A 17,879-nucleotide genomic window follows, 5' to 3' on the forward strand; every position below is an offset into this window, starting at 1 on the left:
TAGATAGATAGATAGATAGATAGATAGATCCTCCTGGAAATTAAAAGCAGACAAAATTGCTAGGCAAAAGTTGGGAGCATGGGGTGGGGGTAGGGTGGGATGAAGGGGAGAGGGGGAGGGTTGGGGAGAGCTTGGGGGAGTGGGATGGTTGAGAGGGAGGAAGGACAGATATGGGAGCAGGCAAGAAGATGTCTTAATTAAGGGAGCCATTTTGGGGCTGGCAAGAGGCTTGGCTCTAGAGAGGTTCCCAGGTATTCACGGGATGTCCCCATCTAGGGCCCTGGGCAGTGATGGAGAGGGTGACTGAACTGGCCTTGTCCCATAGTCAGACTGATGACTATCTTGAATATCACCATAGAAACTTCGTCTGGTGACAGATGGAGATAGAGACAGAGACCCACATGGGAGCATTAGACTGAGCTCCCAAGGTCCAATTGAAGAGCAGAAGGAGGGAGAATATGAGCAAGGAATTCAGGATCACGAGAGGTTGGTCCACCCACTGAGACAGTGTGCCTGATCTAATGGGAGCTCACCAAATCCAGCTGGACTAGGCCTGAACCAGCATGGGATCAAACTGGACCCTCTGAATGTGGCTGACAGTTGGGGCAGTCTGAGAAGCCAATGATAATGGCACTGGGATTTGTCTCTACTGCATGTACTGGCCTTTGGGGATCCTAGTCTATTTGGATGCATACCTTCCTAAGCCTGGATGGAGAGGGAAGGACCTTGGACTTCCCACAGGGCAGGGAATCCTGCCCTCTCTTAGGAGTAGAGGGGGAGGGAGGGAGTGTGAGTGGGTGATTGGGAAGGAAGTGGGAGTAGGGGAGGAAGTGAAAATTTTGAATGGTATTATTTATATAGTAATAAAAAAGAAAAAAAAGAGAGAAATTTGTAATTACAATTACCAAGTTGTTCCCTCCTAAATGTTGTTTTCTGGTGAATAACAAGACAAGAAGCTGCTGTCTGACCTAAAACGTCAACTATTTTCTACATTTGTTTTAGAAATTTTGGAGTTTCAGCTTTTATGCTACATTTACTGTCCATCTGGAGTTCATCTTTTTGTGTGAGTCAGTTTGACCTCTGCCACCCAGACTCCAGCTGTCACCACATCACTTGTTAAAGTGACTGCCTTTGCTGTACCCATTGTGTGCACCTTGCTGAACACAGACGTCTGAGTCTGTTCTGTGTTGTGTCCCAGTGACCTAGTTGTCTACCTTTGTGACACCAGATTCCTGAAGAACAAAGGATTCCCAAGTCTTAAAACTGATGTGGCCATTTCGCCAACTCAGTTCTTCAGAGTTGTTTGTCCGTCAGTATCCTCTGTGTTTCGATATCATCTTAAAATAATTATCAGGCCTGAAGAAATAAACAGAACGTTTATTTGACTTCTATAAAATAGACAGGTCAATCTGGAGAGAAATGGCATTGTAACAACACTGAATCTTCCAATGCATAGACATGGTTTTCTCTGTCCAAGAAGAATTTGAGAAAAATTATGCAGGCACTTCAGCAGAGATGCAAGGATGCCAAAGATACCAAGAGATGCTTCCCCCTTAGTCGATGAGAAAATGAAAATTAAAGATATTTAAGATACCATTAAATGTCCACCTAGGTAACTAGAATGAAAGAAACTGAGCGTAGCAAGGTCAGCAAGGAAACTGACAAGCAGAAAGTCTCAAATATCATTGTTAGAAACGGAAGAGAGCACAACAGTGAAAAATACTTTAATAGTTTCCTAAGAAGCTCAAGAGACAACTCCTGTAATATCTAGCCACTTCTAAACACGCACTCAACAGAAATGAAAACATACTTCGATAATGGCACACACTGTTCATAATAGCAGCTTTGTTTTACCATGTCAACAATGTGTGTGTGTGTGTGAAAATGCAGATACCAACTGATCGTGGGGTGTGTAGTCTCAATGGTTACAAGTTCAACAAAACTCCTGAATCTCGGGAATGTCAAAGGAGAGGGGGTGGAAGGCTTGTAAGAGCCAGAGGACCAGGAAGTGTGCTATGAGGTTGTGTCTCCTAGAAATGCTAGGGAAGATAAACCCTCAACAACATGGCCACTAAATGCGATCTGAACAGGATAACATCAACAGATATGCTAACCCAGAAGACAGAACTCTACCAGGAACTCACCTCTAGACCAAGATCTACAGGCAACTAATGACCACTTAGAAAAGGACAAATCTCTTTCCCTGGTGATGAGCCCCTAATTAGTTATCAAACAGCAAGTGGTCAGCCCTGAAATGAGAGGTACTAGAAAGAGCCATCGGGGAGGACTTGGAGGAGGAAAGGGATGAGGGAAATGATGTCATTATATTCCATTAAAATAAAAAGGGGTTAAATTGTATGTATGGTTATGTGTACATGTGTGTGTCACGGCAGTAGCTTGCAGGTCAAAGGCCAGCCTCTGGTGCCAATCCTTGCCGGAATCTTGTTTGACACAGGACTTCATTAGTTTTTGGTGTTGTCCTGCTATATTTGCCTGGTTAACTGGCTTGCAAGCTCTTCATCGTAAGGCACTAGGATTACAGATGCTTTCACTCCGCGTCCGGATTTTATGTGGGCTCTGGTAATTTTAACTCAGGTCCTCATCCTTGTGAGGCAAACACTTTTAGCCAGTGAGCCACTTCCCCAGCCTAAGCCGAGGCAGTCCTGAGAACATCTGTGTCCACAGACAAGGGAACAACAGACACCATGTGGTCCGTCCATAATATTTCCTTCTTTTTCTCTCTCTCTCTCTTTTTTTATTTTATTTTTTATTTTATTGGTTTTTTGACACAGGGTTTCCCTATGTAATAGTCCTAGCCGTCCTGGAACTGGCTCTTATCGACCAGGCTGGCCTCAAACTCACAGGGATTCACCTGCCTCTGCCTCCTGAGTGCTGAGATTAGGCATGTGCCACCACCGCCCGGCCCCATCCATAATATTGTACGACATGCTGCATCATGGGGAACCTCAGGCCAGTTATATTAAGGAAAGCAGCCTGACACAGGGCAGTGCAGAGACGACACAAACAGTGAGGAAAGTTAGAGGAGAGATGAGGATGGACGGGACAAGGAAGGAGACGAGAGGGGAAGGAAAGAGTGAGAGTGTGGTAGAAATGTTGGTGATCATAAGAACGGAGATGACCTCATGGGCAATTATTTGTCAAAGCTCACCCAAATGTTTACATGTTTAATGTGCTCCATTTATTTTGTCAATTATAGCTCAATAAAACCAGTTCAAGAAATATGCATTGCACTCTCTGGACAATAACAGATCCAGCAGTACTTTTAGCAATGTTTTCCTTAAGAATTAAAAACTTTTGAAAAAATAACAATACTCTTTACAGCTAAGAAAAGACAAAGGAGCAACTGGTTCATGTACCCACAGAGATGATGAGATCTTATCAAATACATAGCACGGACACTGGAGAAGGAAGAAAGACATATACATGGGAGACAAGATATTGGCACTTGCTCCATAGCCGTCATTAAATCATGTTAAACTGGGAAAGCACTTAAGCACTAAAGTGTGAACACTGCCAGTCTCAAAGTGCACTGCTTCTTGTCTTTAAAAGCCTTGTGTTACTTTCCTAACACCCAAAGAGAAGCAATAATGGCAGTCACTTCGGCAGATCTCAGAGTTTAGCGTGTTCCTCTTAAGCACTATTATTTCCAGTATTTTACTAATGTTCACATAGTCCTGGAATGTGAGCTTTTGTGCTCTGATGACACTTAAATTAATAGCATAATTTTCTAGTACTTGCAACAGTTGCTTCTCATTCTGATTTTTTTAAATATATTTCTCTATAGTTCTTGCGGATAAACCCTATAATAACCATTTTTATCTTTATCTTTGGGAGATTCAAAAGAGACTTACCCAGAATGTGAAAACATGAAGAGATTAAACTTCAGAAATTTAATTTTCATACTGACAGCAATATTTCCAACCAGGGATCTCTAAACAAACCTACATACCCATTTGATTTCACCTGCATTTCCAATGGTGTCCTAACTGGAATCTGTAGTTCTATTTGTGACTGGAACTATCCAAGCCCATGTTTCCTGTCAGGCAAATCCACGAAGGACTTGCTGTCTCTCTTGAGCTGATATTTTTTCAACTGCAACTGAACATCTCAAATATTAAGAATTTGCTGCTGTTTTCAATTTGTGTGAAGAAGGTATGATGTGCTACCGGGGATAAATGAAGCAGAAGCACCTTATGTTGGACAGAACAGCTGGAGCAATCTTACTTAAGAAAGAAAAAGTCTGTCAAGCTTATGTTGAAAAAGAGTACGCACTTTTAATATTGTCCTTAACTATCCCATGTTTTATACGATTAAAAAATTGAGTCAACTGGCTAAAACTTCAGTCAGTCTATCTTTGTCTGAGTGTGTGTGAGAGGCATGTGTAGGGCATGTATATGTGCACATGTGTCTGCACATACATGAAGGTCAGAGAGCAGCACCAGATACACTGCTTCCTCAGCTTCCCCTTATTTTAGAGACACGGTCTTCCTCTGCACTTGGAGCTCCCAGATTCAGCTAGGCCAGCAAGATTCAAGGGTCTGCCTGTCTCTGCCTCACACCATTAGCGTTATGGACAAGTGTCACCATGTGTCAGTTTTACATGGTGCTGGGAATCCAAACAGCTCCTCGGGCTTGTGCAATGTCATGGACCAGTCTAACTTTCTGTTACTGTATGCTGGCCGCTAATCATATTCCCATAGTGCGACACAGGGAACTAAGCTACACTGACAGCTCTTTATAAATATGCCCTGCTGTGCTGCCTCTACTGTCTCCTCCTCCAGCTCTGCTTCCCTCTCTGCCTACTAGCTGGTTTGGTTTTCAATACTCGATTTCTATCTCCCTGTGTGTGGGGAGGCATTTCCAAGCAGAAAGAACTGGTACCTCTCACACATTTCAGAACCGCTCACCATTCTGTTTCCAACCTCCTACATTTTTATCTTCAAACTGAATGTTTATTTTCTCAAAGACTATATTAAGATGCTTTCAGAAAAAAAAAAACCACAATATACTTAGTGTGTGTGCGCAAATGCTTCAGTGCACGCGTGAGGGTCAGAGGATACCTCGTGTGAGTCAGTTCTCTCCTTTACCTGGAGATTGAAATGAGGCCCAACCCGCCAGGTTTGGTGACAAGCATGCTAACCTGCTGAATCATACCTCTGACCCCTGAAGAATGCTTTACAAAATGCAAATACTCCCATGCATAAGTGTGCTAATATCCATTCATTCCAAATTAGTCCCAGGTCGAGAGAAAGAGTAGAGAGAAGTGGGGAGGGGGGGCAGCCAAGATGAGTACAGTACAATGATATACACACATGGAAATGCCATTAATGGAAATCATTATTCTGCATGCCCATTAAAAATAATTTAAGAACAAATAGATATAACATATGAACTTACCAGAATGGATGATAGAGAATGTTAATATTATATATGTGCTTCATATATATTAGTTAAAATAATCTTTTTATCCAATACTAAAATATTTAAAACACAATCTGATGTATTTTTCCTTTTTCTTAAGGCACCTGCTCTGCACAAATACTTTATCAGCTGATGCCAAAGATCAAATATTAGTTTAAATGCAAGCAATATGTTAGCCAATAAAAAGCAAGACATTCATCTTTTGTACATGTGGTTAGCCATCTCCACACCCACACAGCTCACTGAGATCTAGGAACATCATACAGTTTTTGGGACCTGGAGAATCCTTAAGACAAATGTAACAACATATACGCTATTACTAGATAGATATATAATACACGTAGACATAACACACTTCTTTTTCTCTGAGCTCTATGTTAAGAGCTCATTGGGGTAAAACTTACTGCATTTGTGTTACAATTTACAGTTCAAAAGCACTTCTGTTCATATCCCAAATTTTATCGTATGTAGTCAAAGACACAAATGTTATTTCCTTCTTTTTATAAAATTAAATAACTTACACAACACCATACATTGGTGTGCCCAGACGGGATTTGATTTGGCCGTTTAGAATCTGTTTTCTCTTTGCCTATGCTAACTCTGGCCCAGAAAGAGCAGATAGCTGAGCTCTGAGGGCCCTGCAGAAGTTGTGTTTCTGTAACAAAGTCTATTTCCCTGAACATTTGTGAAGAGGAAAAATTCATGTATGTACGAACTGAGGCAAAAGGCAGCCAAGACAATTGTATGAAATTACACAGGTTAAGGGCCAAGTATATAGCTCATCACTGACCGATGCTCTATACTCAGGAGACTGAGGCAGAAGGATTGCTCTAAGTTTCAGGACCACTGGAGCTACACAATGAGTTCCAAGATGGCCTGGGCTATCCTGTGCATTCTGTCTTAAAAAAACAAAAACAAACAAAAAATGGTGACGTGTAAACCGAAGGGAAGTGAAGATGTCTGATTGCAGACCGGCAGCCTCGAGGAAAGGACAGTGGCCCTGCCACTCCCCAGGGCTCTGCCTTTAATGACACTCTTCAGTCATCAGGAGACCCCTGCCAGAGGCTTCATCACGACCGTCACTCTCTCCATCCATGCACTGTCCCAGAAGGAGCAGCTTCCTCCATGGCAGAAAATACACAGGCCACTGCTCAATGTATCTGATCAAATCTAAATATTCCGATGCCTGTGGCAAGGCTATTTCCCCAAATCTGTACTTAATGACACATTCTCGGGGGGAAAAAAAAATGGCTACTTTTGATTAGTCTGTGACCTGGATAAAAAGACTTTCATTTTGTTCTAAAAATCACATTAGCCACACTCGAGCCCATCCGTTGACAATACTGACATGTATGGCCTGTGTGGAAAATCTTAAAGGTAACATATTTCACAGCACATGTGGTATGGGGGCGATAAAAATCACAAGCGGTTCTTACATTCCACACTAAAATCTAAAAGGAGGATTTACCGAGTGAACACAATGAGCATCGGAGGAGATGCAGACACTGTGTCCCTGGCACAGAGCACTGCCACAATAGCAGCAGCAGCCTTGCCCTTGCCGCTGCGTCTTACGACTCTGAACGTCCCCTCTGAGCCAGAATACACTGGCTGTTGCTGCTCATGCTGTGAGACACCTGCACTGGCTACTGGGCTTGTCATGACGCACAGACCCTACCATCTTCAGCTTGACACTGTGCACGTTATAATTACTCATCCAAATGAACATGTCAGAGCAGCAGCGGCAGACCTCTCATCAGGGCAAAGGAAAAATACATCACAACATTATCAGCCCAGCAGGAAGACGGGGACCATAAGGAAAATTACCCATTTTTAATATGATGCCACAAAGCCATGTCTGCTATGCTACAAAAAGAAAGGAACATAGAGATCTTCCGTGTTTAAAGTCCAGGAACACTGACGCCAGAGAAGAAATGTTACAGAAGCAGACAAAGGCTTTGTAAAATCGTTACGTGGGCTCCGTATATGGGGTTTTAATATGACTGCATTATAAGACTACAACAATAACATTCATTTGCTTAAGAATAAAACTGCTTAAAAATAATTAAGATAAACAAAAAAGATAGGAAAACAAAACAAAGGAAAAACCCCAAACTTGTAGAGCAGAACGGCCCCAGCCAGTCTGTGAAGAACTGTGTGCAATGCGGCTGCACCTTGCACCTTGCTTTCCAGAAACAAGTCAGTGTTGCCAACATTCAATGTTGAAGACAACCAGAGTTCATATTCCACTACAAAAGCATAGGTCGATACATGCAAACAAAAACATTTTTAAACTTTCAAAATTTTATATGTATTATATTTTAAAAGAAACTGAAATTACCTCAAATTGATAAGAATGAAGACATCTCCAAACTACATGTATAATATAGACAAGAGTAAGTTTAGATTGTTCTATAACACTTGAATTGAATATGAACAAATTATAGCTGTTAGAACAAACTATAAATTTATATCTTTTCAGAAAAAAAGATATAGATTTTCCTTGACATGCAAAAAAAAATCAAAACCATTAAAACTGATATACACAAGCACTCTGTTAGTCTGACAAAACATAGGAAACAGAGTTAAAACAGAAGCCATGAAAAGATGTCCATAGTCTACGTAACCAGCAGAGCACTGGCATCAACACAATATGAGAGATGCAGAGCTTCTGAAAATACTTCCAACAGGCAGAGATTATGAGTACGGCAATGATTATCAATTCTTGGTAAGAATTAAAGGCAGACTACGATCTAAATACATATGATAATGTAAGAATTACTATGTGTGCCTGGATGTTAAGTACAGATATACACAACCAATTTGGGAAGGCAAGCTGGCAGTAATTAGGAAACTCAAAAAGGCATATACCATGTAACAGTTATAGGAATAATCCATGCAGAAATCCTCATACATATGCACTGGGGAGTACACAGAAGTGTTTTAGTACAGGCTGACAAGAAACCGTGGACAACTTTATCAAAAGGGCAGTGAATAAATTTACCGATTGATGAATATAAAAATATAGCATTTTAAATGGGTAAACGACACACAGAGATGAGTGTAGACAAACAACTAAACGATACTGATTTAAAATCCTGTACATCGCAAATATAGCATAAGAATGTGCACAGATAGCATACTTAGAACGGAAGGGAAAGAGAGTCCTGTTTAGAAAACTAATACCACAGAAGTGAGGTCCAGAAAGGGGAGTAGGGCCAGTGTGGCTCCAAGAACTTTTTATATCTAATGGAAAGGGAGAGAGCCAGAGACACATCTAAAGCAAATGGGACAAATTCATATTCATCAAAAGTGAGCTGTGGGTTAATAAAAGGAGTCTTCACTTTTCTAGAACTCTGATAATAATTTTAACATAGTCTACAAATTTAAAACATTGATATTCCATTTACTACTAATTAACCCTGTTTGCTTGGAGCTATTACAAAAGCAAATTTCCAACAGTCAAATCTAGGGCTTTAATGGGTTAATATTCTATTAACTGCACACTCACAAGCCTGCGGTTCCAGCTTGGGAAAAGCAGGAACACCAAACTGAAGATAAACGGCTCCCAGTTTCCGGTTCACACATACTCTTCATTACCTTTCAAAAAACTTACACTGTACCCACAATAAAAGGAAACTAAGAACGTCACCGCTGATATAAATATTAAAGTGTGAGCTCCACAGCCGGTTTTAGAAAGAGTCTGTACCCAGATGCGGTGTTTACTCATGACCTCAAGGAAGTTTAACAAAGACAATGTTGCCAGAGTCAAATGAAAAAGATGTTTCTAAAGAAAAAATAAAATAAAATTTGTAGACAAATTAACTGTTGAAAAGAAATAAAACATTATTTTTATAAATTTAAAAGCTATATCTGGTACCAAAAGAAAATCGCATGTTCCTTTTAGTTGCTGAGTTTTATCAATTTCCAAGAGAGGAAATGGGATTTGTTGTTGTTGTTTTTAAAGAAAAAAGGAGAAATAAAGATGACTTAAAATATCTGATTAATTATTCAAACCCTCACAAACTTAAGTCTTCTTATGCATTTTAAGATTAATTTATGGTCAGGTGAGATGGCTCAGTGGGCAAAGCTTGCCACTCAAGGCTGGTAACCTGAGTTCAGTCCCCGAAACCCACATAAAGACGGAGAAAGACAACTCCACAAAGCTGTCCTGTGATCACCACATGTGCTCGAGAGCACACACGTGCCTACACACGCCAACACAGACAATAATCATATACATTTAAAACCAATGTATTCATGCATCTTAAACATAAACTTTTCCATATTTTAAGCAGTTCAGAAAAAAAAATATGGATGTCTTCCCATTAGAGCACACTTGTCGAGGATTACTGTGAACACTTTCTGGAAACAGAGGTGTCTTCTGCTAGTACTGTCAACTGACAGAACTGGTGCAAAAGAGGACAGGGAACAATATCATCATGACACTGTCCTCCTCTGATATGTGTCACTACTAATGTCATCTTCTGAGTACAGAACATCCGTTTATATCATGAACATAAAGACATTGGTCTTTATCAGTGTACTAGGAAACTGAATTGGCCCAAGAAGAGTAAGCACTGACAAGACATAGGACAAACAGTTCATATTTCATTCCTCTCCTACAAAGGTTATATGTGTCTTCAATATTAACAATTTAGCAACATACAAAATTCCACACACTTTCTGTTCAGATTCACTACTTTCTAAAGAGTTTTTAATAATTTATCAAAACATTGTACATCAGTGAAGTTTCTACATGTTCATCTAAAGCAATTTAGACAAGTATGTGTACATGCTCACATGTAGAGATAAAAAGTTTAGATATTAATTTTATTTATTTATTCATTTATTAAAGATTTCTGTCTCTTCCCCGCCACTGCCTCCCATTTCCCTTCTCCTCCCCCAATCAACTCCCTCTCCCTCATCAGCCCAAAGAGCAATCAGGGTTCCCTGCCCTGTGGGAAGTCCAAGGACCACCCACCTCCATCCAGGTCTAGTAAGGTGAGCATCGAAACTGCCTAGCGGACAATGAGGACTACTGAGAACTCTAGATATTAATTTTTGAAAAAATATGAATTATTACAGAAGGGTTCACATAAATGCTTAAAAACAAACAATTTAATAATTTTAGACTCTAAAATGATCATTCAACTAAAAAGAATATAATATTTAATTATTTAAAATCAACTTTATTATTTACCTGTGGTGTCCAGGAAAGAGAAAATGGAACAGGAAAGTCCACAACACATTCTGGTGGCTCCACAGGGTACTGTGACAAAACATGAAAGCAGGTCACTCCTGTGCCTATGTGACAACCTGACCTGCAGCACTTCAGAAAGACTAGATTCACTGGGAAAAGCATTATAGCTACAAAATATATAACGCTGTTATAATTATGTGATATATATACATTAAATATATACACCTATGCACACACTGTAACTGTACAATTGTAGTGACATCGAGAGCTGATTAATAGCCACCCCAGGCTTAGGAGGTATGGGGTTCAGTGATGAGGGGGTTCTAAAAAGTGCTGAGTAACCAGCAGCAATCCGAGTCAATATCAGTGCTGCTGGTGGGATCTGAGGAGGAACCAAAAGCTAAATGTAGTATTTCTTTAAACAGAGATTAAATCGATTGTTATTCAATTCCTCTGGTCATTAATTTAATATCAGTTAGCTTCAGTTATCAACTGAATATACAGTGTTGTTCAGATAATCAAGAAGCACATAGCAATGACTATATGTAATTGTTAATTTAAATGTAACTTCCCATAATAAGCATCTGCTCATATCAAGAAAAAAAAAAGAAAACAAAAATAAAACAGAAATAATGAAATGAAATTAGGGAAAAATAAAACTTCGAGTTTTAAGCAATAAAATACTTTAAAACTGGTAAAACAATTAGAAAATTAATTACTTAGTTATATAAAAAAATGATAGCCATAAGAGCAAATTAGGTTTCGATGTTACCAAGGATAAAAAATAGCTTTTTTAAAATTAAATTGTTTATCAGAGAATTATATTTCAAAATCAATTAAAATATAATTCTGAAATCTTCAAAGTCATTTATAATTGAAAATATTCATTACTTGCCATTAAAAAGCTAAACTCCTTAAAAGAAAATGAGTTTCCTATGACTATTTAAGTTCCAGGCTTTAGTTTTTAATCTCTTATTTTTCATTACTTTATTGGAGATGTCACAAAGACAGGAGGAGGTGCAACTATAACATTTTTTAAAAAATAACTACATTTAAAATCAGTGTTTTCCAAAGAATTAACATTTTGCTATCAAGGTAAGTTTGAGTACAATAAAACTAAATATCAGTGCATACTAATAAACTCTATCTGGTTATATAAAGTTAGTAACAAATTCACCGAAAGACAAAAGAAAAATATTATAATGCTTAATTACGAAACAAGAAAAAGAAAAAAGATGAGGTTAAGGAAAATGGAGTACATTCAGACAGCTCAAAGCATTCCAGGTTTACTTTAGAGCAGGAGCTGCAACCATAGAGGGAAAACATGCACACGTTTATTTGATTTCATTGTTTTTGGTTCTGTGAGTTGTCCCCACCCCTTTGCTCCTGCCCCATCCCTCCAGTCTCTGGCTCCAGCTCTGTCACCCAACTTTTACAGTCCTGAATGAGACATTTAACATTGCCCATATGAAAATGACAGAACTTAAAGTGTTATAAAAACCCATTTCCTCTAAATTATCAGGATTCTTTAAAAAGACGAAGGGTAGCAGGTGGCTAGGCAGGAAATGGGGCTGTGTCACCAAGGCTGACACTGAAAATTTAATCCAGGGAATGCACAGGTGGAAGAAGAATGTTCACTCCTAAAAGTTGTTCTTCAGCATGTGTACCAAGGCACATACACACTCTAGAGTGATGATAGCTAGAGAGATAGATACATAGACGGCTGGATGGCTGGCTGGGTGGGTGGATGGGTGGATGGATAGAGAGATGACAAATGGATGGATGGGTAGATAGATGATAGATAGTAGATAGATAGATAGATAGATAGATAGATAGATAGATAGATAGATATAGATAGTTAGATATTAAAAATTTTAAGAAATAAAGAGTGGGCCCTCCAAAACTCCTAGGGTCAGAAACAGAAAATTGGATTCACTTAGGGTGGCTGTTCATCACACTAGGATCTACCAATGGCCAGTTTCAGTTCAAAGTTAAAGATCATCAGTGTGGTTAGTGTAAGAATATTAGGAAGACTTGCTGTTCTACATAAATCCTCTGTGGCCCTGGATGTTGTACATACACACATGATTACATTAAAAAAGAGTAAAGCCCTATATCTCAGTAAGATTCAGTACAGTAAATACTACAAGTACAATGACATGGAGCAAGGGCCATACCCAAAAGAGAGTTAAACAAAAGAAGCAAACACAATAATTGATAACATTGTGTGTACAAATAAGTCCTCTGTATCATTTGCGAGATGAAGACACTGGTATATATTTATAATTGTGTAAACACACAGAGACATCTAATGAATTAAACTGATCTGTAGAGTATTTACAGCACATTTGGTGTAAGTTCAATAAATTTAAGATATACAATACATATTATTATTACTTAACATGAAATGCCAATTTGTTCAAATAAACTGCAAATAAATGAAGAGAACCAAAAGCACTTTTATGTGTTTAGGGGTTTATTATGAATTGTTAAAATATAAAGTTACATAATTGGTATTCATTTTTTCCTTTTTTTTTTTTTTTTGGCTTTTAGGATGGGGTCTGACTTTGTAGGCCACTAGATCTCAAGTCACTGTGGCTACTCCAAAGAGAACACAGACAAACCACCAAGCCCAAGTGGCTAAACCTCAAACACACAATGAGTTGTTTTTCAGGGATTTATTTGTTTAATAACAGGAGTTGTCTAGCCCAAATCAGTATTGTGTTCACTGTGGTTAGAGGACGGTCAGGAGGGTGGTAGAACTGGTACAATATGTGCTCAAGAAAAAAAACAAAACAAAACAAAATGCACTTCTTTTAAATGTCAAGTCAAAAAACAAAGGTTTTTTATGTAGTCCCCCCCCCAAAAAAAAAACAATTTAAGGTTTGTTTTTTTAAAAATCATAGTTTGGGTTAAGATACTATATTGTACAGCCTTACCACATAGCTTTAGTGATTAATGTTTTTAAACTGATATTCATTCCTAGGTCCACATACTGAGTGGGGAAGAAAGGGAAGAGAGAGGGAGAGATCACATATTGAAGACAAACTTGGCATATCTAAATCTAAATTAAATAAGCAAGTTTAATAAATACCACCAACATAAGATTAAGACCCCATGTCTTTTTCAAATACAACCCCTATCTCCTCCCATCTCAAATAAAGTTTTGCTTTTTCTCTGCCTGTATCTGTCTGGAGTAATTACTGTGAAACTAAAGATGTAAAAAAGAAACAGGAAAATATTTTTAGAGAAATATCTACATTGCAAAGCTATTTTTTAAAACAACAGACATAATGGAACTTACTAATGTCCACATCATCATTTGCAGTATCTCCAATTAATGAAGTTAATGTTATAGTTAAATAGATTAAAAAAATAAAAAAAAACCCTTTTGCTACGGTGACCCTCACAATACTTAAAATTACTAAAAAATAAAGCCTTTGAAACATAGAAGGCAGTGTAGACAGGAGCCCTGTCTGCTTAGTAAGCACAAGTGCTTTAACTCTGAGAACAGATGTATCAAAATCCCGGGTCCTGACCTCCCCAATGGCAAAGCGAGTCTCATCAGTGTACAGTATCTAAGCAGTGACTTGTGTGAAGAAGAGGCAGAACCACTGTTGCTGCTGAGTGTGACCTTTTATAAGAATAAAAGATGATTTCTTCTACTTCTTTAACAGAATACCTTTAAAAACTTAAAAAGAAAATAAAATCCTTTGTTTTAATGAAACAAACCTCTCATTTTCAAAATTAATTAGATTCATATCCAACTTTTTAATTGATATGTCTTAAAATTATACCTAAACGTTTTGTGTGTGCAGGAGAAATGAGCTACTACTGAAGCTGTCTCTTGAAGCCCTCAGATATACCAACTTTTCTGTGCCACCCAATAGAGCTTTATATGTTTGTATATTTTCTCTTTTGAAAACCTTAAATGTCAGATACATTTTTAAAAAGGACAAATACAATTGATCTTTTCATCACTACCATCTTCTGAAATAGAATTGATTGATGACTATGAGAAACAATAAAAATCTGGATGTCCTGGTTTCCTTTAAATTTCAGTGTTTCCCCAGTTGTTAGTAAGAGAATGATTAATATGTTGAGCTTTCTTATTTATTTCTTAAAATCCCCAATCTAGATGAAATGAAAATATAATACAATAAATGTTGTGTGACCATTTATAGATCACTAGCAAGCACAAGCTTATAAATAGACTTAGCCTTTCTAAATTCTTAAAATATATACACCCAAAAACTTTAGTCAAAATAAATAATAAACTGTGCATGCATGTATATGTGGTGTGTGTGTGTGTGTGTGTGTGTGTGTGTGTGTGTGTTAGGGGGTAGGGTGAGGAAAGAGATAAGAACAACAAAAACAACTCACAGTCAGAAGTAGAGGCAAGAGACTTCCTAAGACCTTCAACAGGACAGGGGACTTGTCAGTCATTCTGTTCTACAGACGATACCATAACACTAGCATCCCAGTGTGTACGGACTATTAACTCTTTCATATTTCTTGATTATAAGGTCTGCATATTGATGAAATTTGAAGTAACACAGTGACACAAAATTATATCTGGACCTTTGAAAACTGGATGAATAAATTCCTCGAAGCTTTCTAAAGTTAATTTTTAAAATCACCCATGTCCTTTTAAAATGACCAGCACTTCTAAACATTGAAAACATCCAGAGTTCATTTCTCAAAGTTTTCCTGATCACAGTAACGAGGTATGTACCTTTGCCTTCAACTTGACAGTGATCAGATGCTTTCTACCAGAAGCATCTTCTGCTTTTAACTTGATGGTGCTGAAGGAAGTATCCACACACACAAGCCTGCAGAGCAAAAGAAAATAAAAAATGATCACCCAGAGGTGGGCTATGGGGTGCAGGGGAGGGTACCATTCCCACTACTACATGGAGAAAATTAATCAGGAATTTCTGCATGCCAGCTTCTCCTCCTGCTATAGATTTACTGCAGTTAATACAGCAGCCTAGAGCTTAATGTGGCCATAGATCTCGGGATTATTTACAATGTGTGTCAAGGCTCATGCTGTGGTCAGTGAGCACTATGTTTCGGTTTTCCATCACTGGAACCTTTGGCACACACAGCATGTTTCTGTCAGCATCTACTTATGTACACATTAAACTTCCTGTCAAAGTCTTTGATCCATTTCTGTAGTTTCATACAGTATGAGATTTTTATGCTTCTCTTATTTGTTTTGCTCCTCAATGAACTTCTCCTTTGTTATCAATAATGTTACTGTACAACAATCTGGCTGATATTAGTTCATAAACTCAGATTAAACCTATGGAAAATGCTGCATAAGCACAGGTATGGAATGGTCTCTTTGCAATAAATTTCCTTTTTGCACAAAATATAGCTTCTGACACTTAACCTAGGCATGTATTCAACATGACTAATATTTTAAGCACATAGCTCAAACTCAGTTGTTTTGGCTTTGAATTGCTCTAAAAGCATGAATTCTCTACAATGAAAACCAATATCCTTTGAAATACATCATTCTGAAAAATACAGTCCGTTGAGCAGCATAATCTACTGCCAAAGTGGCTCAGAGTTCGAGTGTGCTTACCAGTGCACCAGGAGAGTGATTAGTACTGGGCATTTTCATAATACTATTCTCCTTAAAGACAGAAAGTGGGCTGACACCACTGTGCACCAACTCATCCCCCAGAGAGATGGTAAGAACCAACATTAGCATCTAACCCAGGTGACTTCTCAGCATCTCTATAGTCCATTTGGTTGCTGACCAGGGACAAGGGTAAAACGGTTCAATTAAAGAAAACTTTGGACAATGGAGCTTTGGAAGACTAATAAAAAAGACAGGAATCGGAAGAGCATATGTGTGTTCAACAATGGATTAAAATGTAAAACCAAAGTATCAAGAGTAGAAGTTCTATCTAATCAGTAAAAAGTCTAGAGTCTTAGAACACAAAGAAAAGTAAAATTATGGTAGCAAACAAGCTGTGTACATGACCACTCTTCTTTGTCACTGATATCTACTAATAACCTATTAAACTTCTCACATGTACACAATGCATGCATTAGTCTCCATCACCCTTCTCATAGGTCCCGATGACGTGTATCTAACGAGAAACTTCTTCAGTTCCAAAGCGAGAAGCACGTGCATTGATCTGTCACTCCTCAATTTATAAACATTTTCATTTTATGTATTTAAAAATACAGGATTTTTTTTCTTTTTTAAGACAAGGTTTCTCTGTGTAGTTTTGGGGTCTGTCTTGAAACTAGCTCTTGTAGACCAGGCTGGCCTCGAATTCACAGAGATCCACCTGCTTCTGCCTCCCGAGTGCTTGGATTAAAGGCATGACCACCATCACCTGGCTAAAAATACGGGGATTTTTAAAGTATAAACGGTAGTTTCAAAATCAAAAATTAGCACTGATTAAAGCAAAAGCATAGAAACTTTCATGCAGATGCAGCTTTAAAAGCACTGGTTAAAAGCGGATTAAAGGGGGCAGGCGCCCAGATGGGTGACAGCTGGCCAAAGAAAAGATCTGTAAAACAGAGCAGGATTCTAACTGGCCGAAAATAAGGGCATTCCTTTTTAACACAAGAAATCAAAACAGAAGATGAAGTTTTATAAATAATAACAAATGGAAACGTTAAGAGTGTTCTGCTAGTAACTTTTCAGTAAAAAGTTTTATGTAATCATAAAATCAAAACTGTTTACTTATAACACTTATAATCCAACAAGATAAAAAAGAAAAGAATGGTTGGTTGCTACAGAAACCAATGTAAATCTACTTAACAACTGCAATGAGAAAGAAAGGAAGAGATGACAACCCTGGGAAGCTCCAAGAAGGGGAGATCAGAGTGACGATTAAGAACAGGAATCTGGAATTGCTCAGGTGAAAGTCAAGAGCTACATAATGAACAGAGTGAACATGAACGGGATTTAACACAGAGTCAACCTAATGGTTTTTGCTTTTTTTAAATCTCTTGAAATACTGCACTTAGTTTGAGCAAAAACTTAAATTACTTAGCTTCTTTTCCTTAACCACTTAAATGAATTTTAGTAGTTCTAACATCATCAGGCAGCCCATATTAAAGCCCAGACTGAGAGGGATGTAGGAAGTTTCCATCTTTATTGGGAAGCACTAACTACATCACTCCTAGACCACTCAAAATTCCCGCTCTATTCACTTTGGTCACTTCATTTCTCTTTATAATATCAATCCAGGTTGTCTGCTGTGTCAAC

General features: G+C 38.2%; 1 protein-coding gene across 2 annotated transcripts in view; it reads right to left on the reverse strand.

The window, feature by feature from the left end:
- Fancl (FA complementation group L) overlaps positions 1-17,879 on the reverse strand; it is a 76,405-nt gene that overhangs the window by 17,834 nt on the left and 40,692 nt on the right. For both annotated transcript variants that reach the window (XM_041669654.1, XM_041669653.1), the window contains exons 6-7: positions 15,378-15,474; positions 10,643-10,711 (exon numbers count right to left, since the gene is read on the reverse strand). In XM_041669654.1, coding sequence (XP_041525588.1) covers positions 10,643-10,711; positions 15,378-15,474 — 166 coding nt within the window. The remainder of the gene's footprint in view (positions 1-10,642; positions 10,712-15,377; positions 15,475-17,879) is intronic.

This window comes from Microtus oregoni, unplaced genomic scaffold (assembly GCF_018167655.1).
Source record: "Microtus oregoni isolate MIOR12 unplaced genomic scaffold, Mior012 000019F_ref0000042, whole genome shotgun sequence".
In the NCBI taxonomy this organism is placed as follows: Eukaryota; Metazoa; Chordata; class Mammalia; order Rodentia; family Cricetidae; genus Microtus; species Microtus oregoni.